The 14,764-nt window shown below is 28.7% G+C and overlaps 1 protein-coding gene across 1 annotated transcript; it reads right to left on the reverse strand.

Moving 5' to 3' along the window:
* Positions 1–9,200: 9,200 nt before the first annotated feature.
* LOC114273069 (kiwellin) lies at positions 9,201–10,367 on the reverse strand. Its single transcript, XM_028214838.2, has 2 exons — positions 9,800–10,367; positions 9,201–9,657 (listed from the first exon to the last, which is right to left on the reverse strand). Exons 1-2 carry the CDS (start codon positions 10,247–10,249, stop codon positions 9,469–9,471), a joined length of 639 nt encoding a protein of 212 aa, XP_028070639.2. The 5' UTR covers positions 10,250–10,367; the 3' UTR covers positions 9,201–9,468.
* Between the last annotated feature and the right edge of the window lie 4,397 nt (positions 10,368–14,764).

The raw sequence follows: 14,764 nt of genomic DNA on the forward strand, positions 1-14,764 counted from the left end.
CTTTCCCTCTTTACGCTCTCTCTATCGATTTGTCTTGCTGACAACCAGGTCTCACTTGTGATGGGCTTGACAGGCGTGTAAGGTTGATGTTTGATCATGAGGTGAGAATGGACGAAGCACAACGTATGAATGGACGAAACACAATGTATGAACGAAGAATAAGTCGTCTATTTGCATCAGATCCATGGGAAGTAGGTTGTCCATGTGTTCTATTTTCCATTAACTAATCAGTGTAGTGGTTTCTTCTAATTAGGTATACATTTGTTGTTGGTTATGTTCATATATATATATATATATATATATTAACTTGGTTGTTTTTCAAATTTGTATATTCCAACTTGTCAAAGAAATTGACAATGAGATTTGTATATTCCCAATCTATTTGATTATACACTGAAGGTATTTGTTGTTATGCTTATGAGAAGTGGTTAGTAAAATTTCTTTGGCCATATTTGTAGAGAAATTTTATAAACACATAAAATTTAATCAAAACATAGAGAAATTTTGAAAACACAGATAAATTTCAATTCTATGTGAACAAAACCAAAAAAATTTATGAACAAATTCAGAGAAATTTCAATTTTCTTTGAATTTCTCTGGTTTGAATCCAAAGAAATTCTCATTCCACTCTCTCTCTCTCTCTATATATATATGTATATTTATTTTTGTTGTTAATTAGGTGATCGATTTTGTGTATAACATATCGTGACTGGGAAGACATAAATTTTCTGGTTTGAACGCAGAGAAATTATTTGAAAATATAGAGAAAATCTCTAGACTGAAATTCAGAGAAATTTTTTAGTTTTCTCAGAATTTCTCTGGAAAAAAGTTTTTTGAGAAATCCAGATAAATTTTCTAGATCGAATTTTTTCTGAATCAATATTGAGAGATTTTAAATATTATAAAAATATTAAATATTTTTTATGTTATAAAATTTTAATCACAAGAACCTTAATGAATTATTTTATAATTAACAAGTAATAATGGAACAATGCAAAAAGAATAATGAAGTCATCGAATCACGACGCTACAGAAACCCTATATAGCTCCTCTCGCTCCCTATGCTATGCCATCAAAGAGCGGTCCCAAATTGTTTTTTTTTTTAATCATTTATGGGGTGTCATATCATATCTTCCCCACTATTTGCACTTGGCTTATGAGAACAATAACCAAACTGCCATTTTTGTTTTTTTCTTATTCGATTTATTTATTGATTTGGTAAATAAAGTCTATTAATAGGGTGATGTTTTGAAAAGATAGTAAAAAATTAATTTCTTAATTTTTTTGTGTAAAAAAATAGGGAGATACTGTGATACAAAAAAACTAAAAATCTAAAAAAAAGTTAAAAAGTTAATCTTTCCAAATTGCCTCAAAATAAAAGATAAATAACATTGATACTTTTGAAGAAAATATATATCTTACTGTTTTAACATAATTTTATAGGCGAATTACATTAACAGTCCCAATAATTTAGGATTTGAATCACTTTGATATCTGATTTTTTAGTTGTGACACATTTGATCATGAATTGAAGATAATATTGCTTAATTTTAAGGGCAAAATTATCAATTTAATAAAATATAAACTTATTTGATAAAAATAAATGTCAAAAAAATATTTTTAAATTTTTAAAAATTATTTCTACCAACAAAGATAAAATTATGTAAAATTGATAAATCTTTTAAATATTTATTTATTTACCAAATTTATTTTTATTATGTATTTAGATGATAATCCTATAATGACTGATTGTTAGGATTTTAATGTGTAATCAATAGGTTTAATATATGAAATACTTTTAATTTTGGATTTTTTGATTTAATAGATTGGTTTAATAATGATATTAAAGTAATCGCTATATTTGGCTTTGGGGAAAATTGAAACTAATTTAATGAAAATAAAAATAACTATCCATTATATAATCATTATCCAAACACGTAATAAAAATTAATTTGGAAAAATAAATAAATAAATAAATATTTAAAAGATTTATGAATTTTACATAATTTTATCTTTAGTGGGTAGAAATAATTTTAAAAAATTCAAAAGTATTTTTTGATATTTATTTTTATCAAATTAGTTCATATTTTATCAAATTAATGGTTTTGCCTTTGAAATTAAGCAATGGTATACTCAATTGTCCTTATTTGGAATAAGATTCAAAATTTAGGATCAAATATATCAGGTCTGTTTGGTAACCATTTTATTTTTCAGTTTATATTTACAAAAATTTTAAAAACTGTCATAAAAAATTGTTTGATAATTTTTTTGGTTTATAAATGGTTGTCTCAGTTTATAAATTTGTAGAATGAGTTTACGTTGGTTTTTAAACAGAAATTTAAAATTTTGACTAAATAATTTTTTTTCAAATAATTTTTTGTTCAAATATTTTTTGTTCAAATATTTTTTTTTCAAGATTTTTTTTCAATTAATTTTTTTCCCAATTAATTTTTTTAATTAATTTTTTTCAATTATAATGTGTACGATCCCATTGTCATAAATAATAAAAAATAAATATAAATATTTTAGGTTTGAACAAACATATTTTTCAATTTATATTTTTAAATTTTTTTAAACATTTTGTTCAAACTAAACGCATTTATAGTTTATATTTTTCAAAAAATAAGCAAAAATCAATTTATAAAACTTTTGTAAACATAAACAAAAAATGTAGATGTTACCAAACTCAGATATCAAAGTGATACAAGTCCCAAGCTATGGGGACCGTTAATATAATTCATCTTAATTTTATTATTTTCTTTTAGTAAAGTTAAAAAGCTTGAATCTAATGCCAATGAATAAAAACATAAAGATAAATAAAATAAAATATATATTTTGATATAAAAAAGATGATAATATTATTATTTTATTTATATAACTAATGAATTTATATGATAATGAAATTAAATATTATGTGAATAAAAAATATAAGAAAAATTAATATAATTTTATTAAATTTATATATATATATATATATTTCAAATCTGAAGTAATATTAGTATAATTTATTCGTTCATGTCTGAGGAGTGCAAAATCAGGTGGGCCACGTCACTTATACAAAACTTAAGGTTATTTTTTAGACTAATTTTTTTGACTAAAATATCTTATGGCCAAACTTGCCTTTAGTTGATTTATAATAAATAAATAATTTTGAGTTGTAATTATTTTGGATGTTGCAATTGTGTTGGTCTTGATATTAGAATTTAATTTACAAAATTCTTTGAAGCAATTTCAAAATATTAAGGAACTACTCCAACAATTTAAATTTTGTTAAAGAGATTTACTGGCACCCAAACTCGTTGCGTAGGTCGAAGGATTGTCTCAAGGTATTGGTTAGTGTGCTTTTCATACAATTATTCACAATATGATTTCTAGAGTCAGGTCATAATAAAATAATTTATTTGAAATTTTCTAGCTCGAGCATTGTCTTTGATTGGACAGTAAATAGATTAGTTAAGGTGCATGTAAACTGTCTAAACAATGCTAAAAGAAAATAAAAATAAAGAACTCCTTGTCTTCTCCCATGTTTTTCCTTCTCTTTTTTAGTTTATTTTTGGGTGCAATTTTCTTCTCTTGACTTTATTAAAAAACAACATGTAATATATCAAAATATAAAATATATTAAAAGTTTACGGTTAATATACCAAATTTTGCCTATTTATACATTTTTTTGAGAGATATATTTTGAATAAAAAATAATAATTTATTAACTTATTTAAGACAAAATAACTTTTAATCTTTTTTTTTTACATATTTTTTTCGTAATAAAAAAATCTCAAAACAAGCTTTCACTAGCTAGCTGATTTGTCATTCGCGGCTATGAAAAGATTGTTGGAGGGTCCATGCGTCAAGCGATATCATAGTTTTGAGTTAGCCTTCGTTTGAGAAGTCTAAACATGGATTTTTTTTTTTTTTTTTTTTTTTTTTTGAGTATTTTAGTCATAAAAAATAAAATAAATTTTTTAGTCGAATAAAATAATACATCACATTTAATCTATAATCATTATATTCTTTCTTTTACAAAAAAACTAAAAAACTCAAAAGTTTTTATCGAATCAGACTTTTTAGCCTCAGGCTAAAATAGTCAAAAAAATTAAAAAGTCGAAAAGCCAATCCACTTTCCAAACGAAGGCTTATAAAATTTAAAATTTTGGTGCATTTTTTTAAAGTGAGAATTTTAAAAAAGTGGGGAGTATTTTTTTATTTTTTTTCAATTAATGAAAGTATAAGGATTTTTTGGAAAATTGAATATATAAATCACTTGTATCTTAATTATTTTAGAATTTATTTTTCACTCTTTACTTTTTTTGATATTTTTCTTATTTTTAATCACTAAGAAGTTAATTACAAACATAAAAAAATATATTATATCAAAAACATACTACTAGCCCAATAACAACTAACAATCATTAAATCCAATGAAGTCCAAGCTCAACAACTACTAGTTAGGATATTTCTAACGGTGTGTCAATATTTTTATCAAATTTGAATAAAAGTTTATTTTGATATCAAGTGTTCTAATGGAGATTTGTGTGGCTTTACCAAACCAACGGTCAATCGGGAGGATGTTTGGTCGGTCGACCGACTAGTGTAAATATATATATATATTTTTTGGCTTGAGATGGTCATCCAAGAGATCGACCGACGAGTGTAAATTTTTTACAAATTTTTGTCTTGAGATGGTCATCCGGGAGACATTTGGAGAGACATTCGATTATGAACAGTAATTTGATGAATGGCAATCGATCCTCAATATGATGAAGAATTTGAGAAATTCTAGATTTGAAGAAAGATTTAGTGGACCATTGGAGCAGCAAAAAATAAGTTTTTTTTATTAAATTTAAATTTGATACAATATTTGGTGAACCATTGGAAATAACCTTATAACTCACATGACAGAGTAAAAATAAACACCACTATATTTAGTATCAAATTTTTCTTTATAGGAATTGAACAGAAGATCTCACATCACAAAAGATATTACATAATCACTAGACAAAGACCATAATTTTTGGTGCACTTTTTTCTTCTTTTTTTTATTCTTCTTTTTTTTTTGATGGTTTATTTTTTGGTGCACTTTTCCCGTAGCTTATTAGGATTATTTCTTACACTTAAATATGTCAGTATATGTGTTTTTATTTTGGTAATTGATATTTTAATTATGTTAATTTGATTTATAATATTTAAATGATTTCGATATCATTTTTATTCAAATTTTATAATAGAAGCAAGAGTATTAAATTTGGAAAAAAATAGCATTTGTGAATCATTTAGATGCAAATTAAATAAGTCAAGAACTACATTGACATATTAAAAACAATGAATAAAATGACGCATAACACATAATCAATATGTTTGTTTGAGTTAATATAATCAATATTTATGTTCCAATTAATTAAATTTGAGTTGTTTCTCCGTTCTGTAATAATTAATCTAATTGATAACTACATTTTTTAGAATAGAATAACCTATAATTATAGAATCAAATCGATTTTTATTGTTTATTGGATTACCTAACTTAAACTGTTGGGTTCCAATTCCAAATATTTTTTTAGCTATAAGGACTAGTTTTGATTCCAACTTTACTCTCCAATCAAATCAATTCGATTAGTAAACACACCTATGTTTTGTATATGCACAAGAATTCTTAGTAATTTTTAAATTTTTTTAATACTACTTTGGTAATTGAAGCTTCAAAATAAGATGAAAATTCACTGATAAATATGTGAATTTATGTTCCAGTCACTCACAGAGTCACAATGACCATTCATGTGATTGATTACACACACACACACACACACACAAAAAAAAAAAAAAAAAAAAAAAAAAAAAAAAAAAAAAAAACTGCATCTATCAAAGTGGGGTAGTCCTTGTGAAAAAAGAATAGAAAAACTCTAATTTAGATTGTTTTTATGTTTTAAATTTTGTGTTCTTAAAAAAATATCTTAGTTGCATGTGCGCATGGAGCAACCACACAATTTGAGTACTCATCACAACAACTTGGAATCACATCTCAAATCATTCTTCATTAATCCTTCTCTTCAAGACCACGTTTTGAATTTTTTTTTTTTAATTGGGTCCACCTACTCAAGGACACCACAACATGCTTGTTCTATCAAGTATGCAGGCTTCACATAAGTTGTGAATAATGTGAGTTTTGATAGTGATGGCGAAATTATGCATGTCCCTCTGGCTGTGGGGGCTTGACAATAGCTAGTTCAGAGATAAATAGATATTCTAAAAAAGATAAAAATAAAATAGAGGGGACAATTTGAAATGATAAATATTGGTCCATTTTGCGTCCGTTTGGGGAGTGGGTTAGCTTTTTGACTTTTTTGACTATATGAGTTGGGCTCAAAAGCTTAGTTTGGGAAGGGCTTTTGGCTTTTTGGCTTTTTTGATTTTTTTGTAAGAGAAGAATGTAATGATTATGGGGTTGGATGGGATATTTTGTCTGTTGTGGTTCATGAACCGATTCTGTCTTTTATGGCTCATTGAGCCAAAAAAGCCCAATGAGCCCTTGCCAAACCAACCCAAAGAAAAAATATAAAACTTTTTACACCATACTTACAAGTATCAGATCCACGTTATACGAAACTCACCCCTATGTGGATACTGTGTAGAATTTTTAAAAATTTTTTTAGATCTAGCATTTTTGCAAAATTCATCATGCTTTATAGAAAGCCATATAGAAGGTGAAAATTTTAATAAAAGAAATATATGATATATAGCAACCCTTTTCAAAATGTCAGTCAATTCCTAAACAAATTAATAATTGATAAGCAATCTTCTATCATTGGAGTTACATTTAGGGATGATATATTTGAAGTTTTAAGCATTTTTTATTAAATTGGATTTTATTTATTTGCTTATTTATTTATTAGAAAAAAAAAACATTTATTGTTAAATTTCTAATGTTTCTTTATCTTAAAACAATAGAAACCACGGTTAGATCATGTGAATGTAAAACGGTATGTCTTAATTGAGCCATGGGACCGACCTTTTTGTAAACATCATATTTTACCGAGCGTCTTTTTAGGCCTTATTCACTTTAATGATTTACATTTTGTAGTGTTTTTCTTAACAAATTATTCATACAAAAAAAATTAAATTACATTAATTTAATAATCGTAATTGTGTGACTAATTCACATTAATTTGTATTTTGAAAAGGAAATTTTTTTTTTAAGATTTTTAGTATTAAGATTTTATACGATAAAGGACATACAATATTTTTATAGTGGTTGAGGCTTCTCAACATTTTTCAAGAGAAATTTTGAAATTTTCCTGATTTTCTCTGCATTTTGAATTTTTTTTTTTTGTATTTTGAAATTTCTGTAGTTTGTTCACAAATTTATTTGTGTTTTGACAAATTTTCTCTAATTTACTCACAATTTTTTTTTCTATATTTTGACCAAATCAAAAAAAATTGAACTACAAAATTGAACATAAATAAATTGGCCAGAGAACAATAATGTGCGAATTCATTCCAAATTACAGAACAAATAAAAGGCTAATTCATGGATAGAATGAGAATCAATACACATCCAATCGACTCCAAAGAAATACCAGGTCACTTCAACCGAATCGATTGTTGACCTAACTGTTGATTGATAAACACCACAATTTGTTCATATATATATATATATAGATAAATGCATATGAGTTTCTTGAGCGAGACACGAACGTGCTTGCCCTTGATGGAATCAAAGGCTGGAAAAATGACGTCCTTTAAGAGGGGATTGTTGTCGGCGGTTGGAAGCGTGTTGGTAGAATTAGATAAGGTGGCGAAGGAAGGAGGAAAAGCGGTAGCGTTACGGCAAAGACGGAGGCATCGGGAGAAGGAGGAAGATGACCAGAGGGTACCTAAGGCTGTGATCTAGGGTTCTGTGCATCTGGTGATGAAGAGAGAGAGAGTTTAGGGGAAATGAGCTGTTTGTAAGAAGAAACACACTACCTATTACGGGTGAGGGACTTGAGCATAGTTCTAAATATCGTCCGGTACGTACCGTACCGGCCGATTCGTACCGGAAAATCAGACCATCGGTTCGGATATAGACCGGTATAGCGGGAAGAATGAAATTCGTAGTCGTAGCGGTCGAGTCTCGGTACATATCGGCCTGAATTCGATACACAGGGCGATACAGGCCGGTTATTGTCGGTACGGATGAAAATCAGCGCAGAAAACTGCTCGTGGCTCCGATGCTATTTTTGGTTTTGGATTGCTAGTCTTCGCTAAAGTGATAGTGTAGCTATGAGGTTCATGAGGAGGTTGTGCTGTCCTTCGGCGGCTTTCGGCATGTTTCAGAATGCTTTTCTAGTCATGCCTCGTTGAGCGAAGCTTTGAGGCTACAAGAAGCATAGTGTATATATTTTATATTTATATTTTATATAAATGTATATTCATAGTTTTGGGCCAAGACATTTTGTTGAAGATGGTGGGTTGTTTTGAGTAATAATTGGGCCCATGTGTTTCTTTAACCAGCTCATGGGTCTAGTTGGTGTACTTCTGTGGATTTATTTTAAATTGTAGATAATTAAAATTTATAATTGAGACTAAAATAAATATATATTATTTAGTTGAAAATGAGGCAAAAGTATTCATACATATCAAAATTTTGATTAAAATGTGACAAATTAAAGTTAAAAGAGTCAAAAAAATACATAAAATTGAGTTTCAGAAGATTGTTTATGATTTTTAAAATTTTACGGCCGTGACACTCGATTCCCGATACGTACCAGGCGATACTACCGATACTGATACTCCGCAATTGATACCGTTACGTTACCTGATACCGCGATTTAGAACTATGGACTTGAGAGACATTAGGTTACAAAAAAAAATATATATTATAAATCTCTCCCATTATCAAAAGTTAGAAAGGTACGTCAAACTAAATAATCCTTCTGAAAAATAGACATTGTATAAATTATATTTAATTTTTTAAAGATAAATATGATGTAATCATATAACTGTAGTTATTCAATCAGCTTAATTTTTGTATGAATAATCTGTTTAGTCAAAAAGTTAAATGGTTTGAATCATTAGAGTGAACGTTGTGATGAGACCGGCATTCAAGACTCAACAACACCTTCCAATTGATTCTGGGCGAGAAAGAAAATAAACTCTAGTTCCAAAAATAATGTAAGATAAGAAAAAACTTAATTGTTTTTGTGGACGAAGAAGAAGAGTGAACTAAATTTATTCAACGAAGTCGATAAGACCCATCTCGAAATTTATTGCATATCAATTATGATCATCAACGTAACCACAGTTTACCCAGCAAATTAACTAGAGAACCATAATCCCTCATGGATGTAACAGTGCATGACTGTATTATTATTTAATAAGTAACTTTATTTTGTAAATCACAATATTTTTAGATTAATTAGAGGCACAGTATGTGTCCACCTAATTAATTTGTGACATTTATTGGCATAGAATAATATCATACATACACATTTCGAATCAGGACATGGACCAAGTAATGTCAACAACACCCAAGTTTTTATTGAGGCCCAAAGCAGTCCAAACAGCATCAGACCCATCGACTATGTTGTTGGCACAAGGCCCTTGTCCTGCATGCTCTGCATCACAACCATGCCTCGAGTCACACTCGTCCACTACCTTCGCCATCACGCTCCTTCCATTACTAGCCTGAAATTCATTCAAAAAATTATTTATAGATCCAAATTTGTTATTTATTCTGTTTGAGCAACGTAAATGGCTTGCGCAGAGACAAACTATAATGTGCAAAGAAAATTATGGAATAAAATTTTTGTTTTTATATTATTATTACCTGAATTCGTATCATCTTTCCGCACCTCGACCCACCGGCATACCATCCCGTCGACAGCGCAACGATCGGTTGAGCATTGGAATGGTACTTTCCGTCACACTCCGATGGGCCACCGCCATCACCTCCTTGGCTAAAATCGTTGTTGGTAAGCTTGGCGGGCGTGGAGGACTTGACCGGAGGCGAGCACTCGTAAGTAGGGTATGATTTTCCTCGGCATGTGAGAATGCCTGACGGTTTACAACTGTTGGAAGGGGAAGGAGAGTTGTTGCAGATGTGTGTTCCGACGTCAGGGTCGTCGTTGCACTTGCCATTGATGCAAATGAGCTGACCGGCGCAGTCGTTTAGGGTTCGACATGGACCGTTGCAGTTGGAGATGGCATTCCCATGAGATGCAAGGGAGATGATGAGATTGAAAAATAGAAAGAGTGAGTGAAAGATGAAATTTGACATTGTCGTCTAGGTTGGAAAGATATTCAAGGGGTGTGGGGATCAGGCAGAAGAGAGGTTGCGTATATTTTTATAGGGGTACGCACATTACGTGCGTGTCACAAGCTGTTATCATGTTATGGGCATAAGCTGTTATCATGTTATGGGCATTTTGATTTGAGGGAAAAAAAGAAGAAGGTGGATTTGCCAGGTGGGCGCTGTGGGTTTTTTTTATTTTTGTTAAGAAACGAAATAAATCGAATAAATTATGATTATTGGGTCAATTTATTTTTTATATAAATTATATATATGAAATGTCTAGTAAAATGAATCATTTGAATTATTGAAATGCGACTAGTAATAAGTCTCACTAATTAGATAACGCTCTTCCATTTAGATTCTAGATTTTCTAGATTCTAGATTTTAGAAATTCTAGATTTTAGATTTTACAGGTGTGAAAAAAAATAAGCCTCACAAGCCCACAAGTAACCTCCCATACTTGTTTGTTTTTGTTAGTTTGCTTTTTTATTTTTATATATTTATTAGGGATAATTACAAAAAAAAAATCCTAGCGTTTGAGACTTGTAACAAAATAAATCCTAAATTTTTAATTTCGTCAATTTAAATTCCAATATTTTGATTTGCTTTCAATATAAATTATTACCTATTTTTGTTAAGTAAAATCGTTAGAAAAATAGTATTTTAATTATTAAATTCAATGTAACTTGTAAATATACATAAAATGTTTAAAATATTATTTTTTTTATTGAGTTTAATGACTAAAATATTATTTTTTCCCTTTGATTTTACTTAATGAAAATAAACAAATAATTTGAATTGAAAATAAATAAAAAAAATTAGATTTTAAATTGACAAAATTAAAAATACATACTTTAATTTGTTACAAGGATCAAATCTAAGATTTTTTTTAAATATTTTTTCCTATTTATTATTATTATTTTAATCAAGACCACCCAAACTTTGCCCCTCACGCAAATCTGTGGTCCGCCCATTAATTGAGCGTTTTTTGGAGTCAATTAATAACTTCAAACGTTTGAAAAGCTATTTTAGATTGGTTGGTTAAATTTATTTCAAATAATTTTTAATTCTTATAATTTATTTTAATTAAAAAAAATTGATTTTGAGAAGCTGTTCACCCCTTACTTCAGATTATCAATTTCTGTTGTGAACATGTTAATTTACGGTTATACACTTAAATTTTTTTTTTATTTTTAGTTTTTTTAAAAATAGAAAAAGATTCAAATGGATTATTATTATTATTATTATTATTATTATTATTATTTTTTATGAAAAATGTAAATAAGTAGTGAATAACAAAAAATAAAAATTATTTAACAAAAAAAAATTCAACAACTTAAATCTATAATCTAATAACTACACTAGATAAATTAACAACTTCTAATTAAAATAATAATTTATAAACTATTAAATTATAACCTATAACCTATTTTACCAGGTATACCAAACGCGCCTAATATTTGAAACTTTTGTACTCCGTTGTGGGCTTGTTATTCATTCTAGTGGAAGCGGTCCAGTTCCGGTACCAAACGCGCCTAATATTTGAAACTTTTGTACTCCGTTGTGGGCTTGTTATTCATTCTAGTGGAAGCGGTCCAGTTCCGGTACCAAACGCGCCTAATATTTGAAACTTTTGTACTCTGTTGTGGGTTTGTTATTCATTCTAGTGGAAGCGGTCCAGTTCCGGTACTCTCTCTCTCTCTCTCACTCTCTCTCTCTCTCAGTGTATGCCCGTGCCTAAAGACACGGTGTAAATAATATTGTGATTAAAATATAATTATAATTTATACGTATTATGTTAAAATTTGTAGAGTCTAACATTTTTTGATTCTTCTTAAAAAAATTTCAATAATTTTACTTGTACGACACGCTCTATGGAACTTAATTAAAATAACAACTCTCCCTAACCTTAATGCAAATCAAAATAGTAAAATGTAAAGTAAAAAAAATAAAAATTTATAACTCAAGCCTAAAGGCACTCTCAACAATTTTTTTGGTACCTCACACTCTACAAAACTCAATTAAAATAAATTAATTCAGAATGACAACAATTTCATTGCACTGTAGAACTCAATTAAAATAAATCAATTCAGAATGACGACAATTTCACTGCATAGAACTCAATTATGACAAATCAATTCAAAATGACATACTTCATGCATAAGAGGAATGGTGAATGAACATTTTGGTACAAAAGAATAATAATTATAGCTTATTAAAAAACAAAAAAACTAATCATCCAGTCAAGAATGAAAGACTAACCATTAACACACATAGAAAAAAGCAACACAACCACAATGTTTCCAATGCTGATCAGTCACCTGTAACAAATCACTCAAACACTTGAATTCGACTTTAAAAAATTAGCTAAAAGAAATCATAACAGGAAAATCAATAATTATGAATTAAGAGAAATTGTACATAAAAAAATTTCTAACATAACTCTTCTTGATAAAAGCACCAGTGTCTTCTCCAATTTACCAGCAATTATCAAACTAAATACCAGCAATTATCACATTCATAAGTATGTGATCAAATATATGATTCCTTAGAAGGCTAACACCCCCTCACTCCCCGTTTAAAAAAATAACCATTAAAAAAATGTAACACTTGAGAAAATCCAAACAATTGAAACTGACTATTGCCGACAAAAGCTAAGAGGCAAAACAAACTATTGTATTAAAACTAAAAAGACAGGACACTTAGTCAAGGTTCCTCACCTTCATAAGTATGAAAGTGTATTGTAGATAATTGGTTTATTCCCTTCAAAAAAATTTGCCTTGAGTTGTAATGGAGTATTATAGAACTAAATAGGAAAAGCAATATGAAGTCTTGCACTTCCTTTTACATCCGTAAAGTTAAAAAAAAAAAAGGACAATACTTCCAAATGCCTTCGAGAATTACCAAATGCATCCATCACTGCAATCTGTGAATTAGTATTATAAAAGATTGATTCAATTCCTTCGACTTCCCTGATCTAAAGAACCTTTACAGTTTGTTCACATAAAACCACATAAGAAAAGTTAATTGAAGTAAGCATGTTAAATAAATAAATAGGCATTGAAGTAAAAGTCAATTGAACAAAATTATTCACTACATCATGCATGATGTAGTCAATAGAACATTCACTTATCCAGTGATGAGACTACTTGAATCTTTCAAATCTAAGATCTTACACAATCATTAATAGTACATTATCCCATGTTTCTCACTTAGGCCCTGTTTGGGGACTTACCTTTTTTAGCCAAAAAGTCAAAAAGTTACTCTTTTAGCCAAAAAGCCAACAATTCATACCAAAAAGTCAAATATTCTCTTTCTCTCTACTTTTTGCACATCTTTTCGTAATTAGCCAAAAATTCATCACAAACATATAAGTTTTTTTTACTTACTTTTTTAGCCAAATAGCCAAAAAGTTACTAAATTAGCCTGTTCCTAAACGAGGCCTTAATCCCCTTAAAAGAAATAAGCTTAGAAATTATGAATGTATTTAAACTGCATAAAAAAATCGCTATCAAATCCACCATCTTGTTGTGCTCTTGGGTCAATATTCACTTATCCAGCTTTTCATTGGAGGACAAATCCGAAATATGCAAACCAAAAAAAAAAAATCCTGCATGCAAGAACAAATTTAAATTCTTTGCTTGTGATGAACATAACAAATCTAGTAGTTCATGGCAAAACTGATATTACACCTATTAATATATTCCTAAGTATGTATCAGTGTCGGAATTAAGAAAAGACCACAATGTTGCATTCAATTATTCGAACATGAGGAGCGTTCAACATGATTTTTTTTTCTCTTCTTCATAAATAAGCAGACTTTATTAAAAAGCATCAAGATGATGCAAAGCATACAAAAATTTAGCCCTCAAAAGCATAACAAAGCTAAGAAATCAAATCATTCACAAAATCTACAAAAGTTAAAACATCTGGATCCCAAAACATTGACTTATTGGCTTATTTGGATCACACCACCTCTCTACTTTTTGTATATTTTTTCGTAATAAGTGAAAAAATTCAACTTATGAGCTACATATAAACTTGACAAAACACAACCTATAGCTAACATCAAGTAAAAGTTTAACAACAATACTAATATTATGAAGCATCAAGTGTTTTATAGTCTTGAATCATACTAATATTTGAATTGTTAAATAAATAAATAATAATAATAAAAACTCAAGAACCATACCAGTTGATAAAAATTTTATTCAAGAACCATCCTGGGACTAAAAAAAACTGCGATGTCGACACTTTGAAAGTTGTTGAACCTCTTTTAAAATTATATATAAAAAAAAAATTTTGTGACAAAATAAAAAATTCAGCATCTCACTAAAAAAGAAAAAATAAGAAAGAAAGAAGTGTAAATTATCAAAAGAAGAATATATCAAAATAGTCCTTAAACTAATTTCGCGAATGAACTATGCTTAAAGGCACTCCCCAACCAAAATGAAGTGTAAATTATCAACATCTGATATTCCTTAAACTCACTGTTAGCCT

The sequence above is a fragment of the Camellia sinensis genome, chromosome 14 (assembly GCF_055761805.1).
Source record: "Camellia sinensis isolate YWXY chromosome 14, ASM5576180v1, whole genome shotgun sequence".
NCBI lineage: Eukaryota > Viridiplantae > Streptophyta > Magnoliopsida > Ericales > Theaceae > Camellia > Camellia sinensis.

Excerpts from the sequence above, each read along its gene's own strand:
- LOC114273069 (XM_028214838.2), bottom strand. The coding sequence starts at position 10,249 with ATGTCAAATTTCATCTTTCACTCACTCTTTCTATTTTTCAATCTCATC. Across the intron at positions 9,658-9,799 it reads GAAAGATGATACGAATTCAG|GCTAGTAATGGAAGGAGCGT; the intron begins GTAATAATAATA and ends AATGAATTTCAG.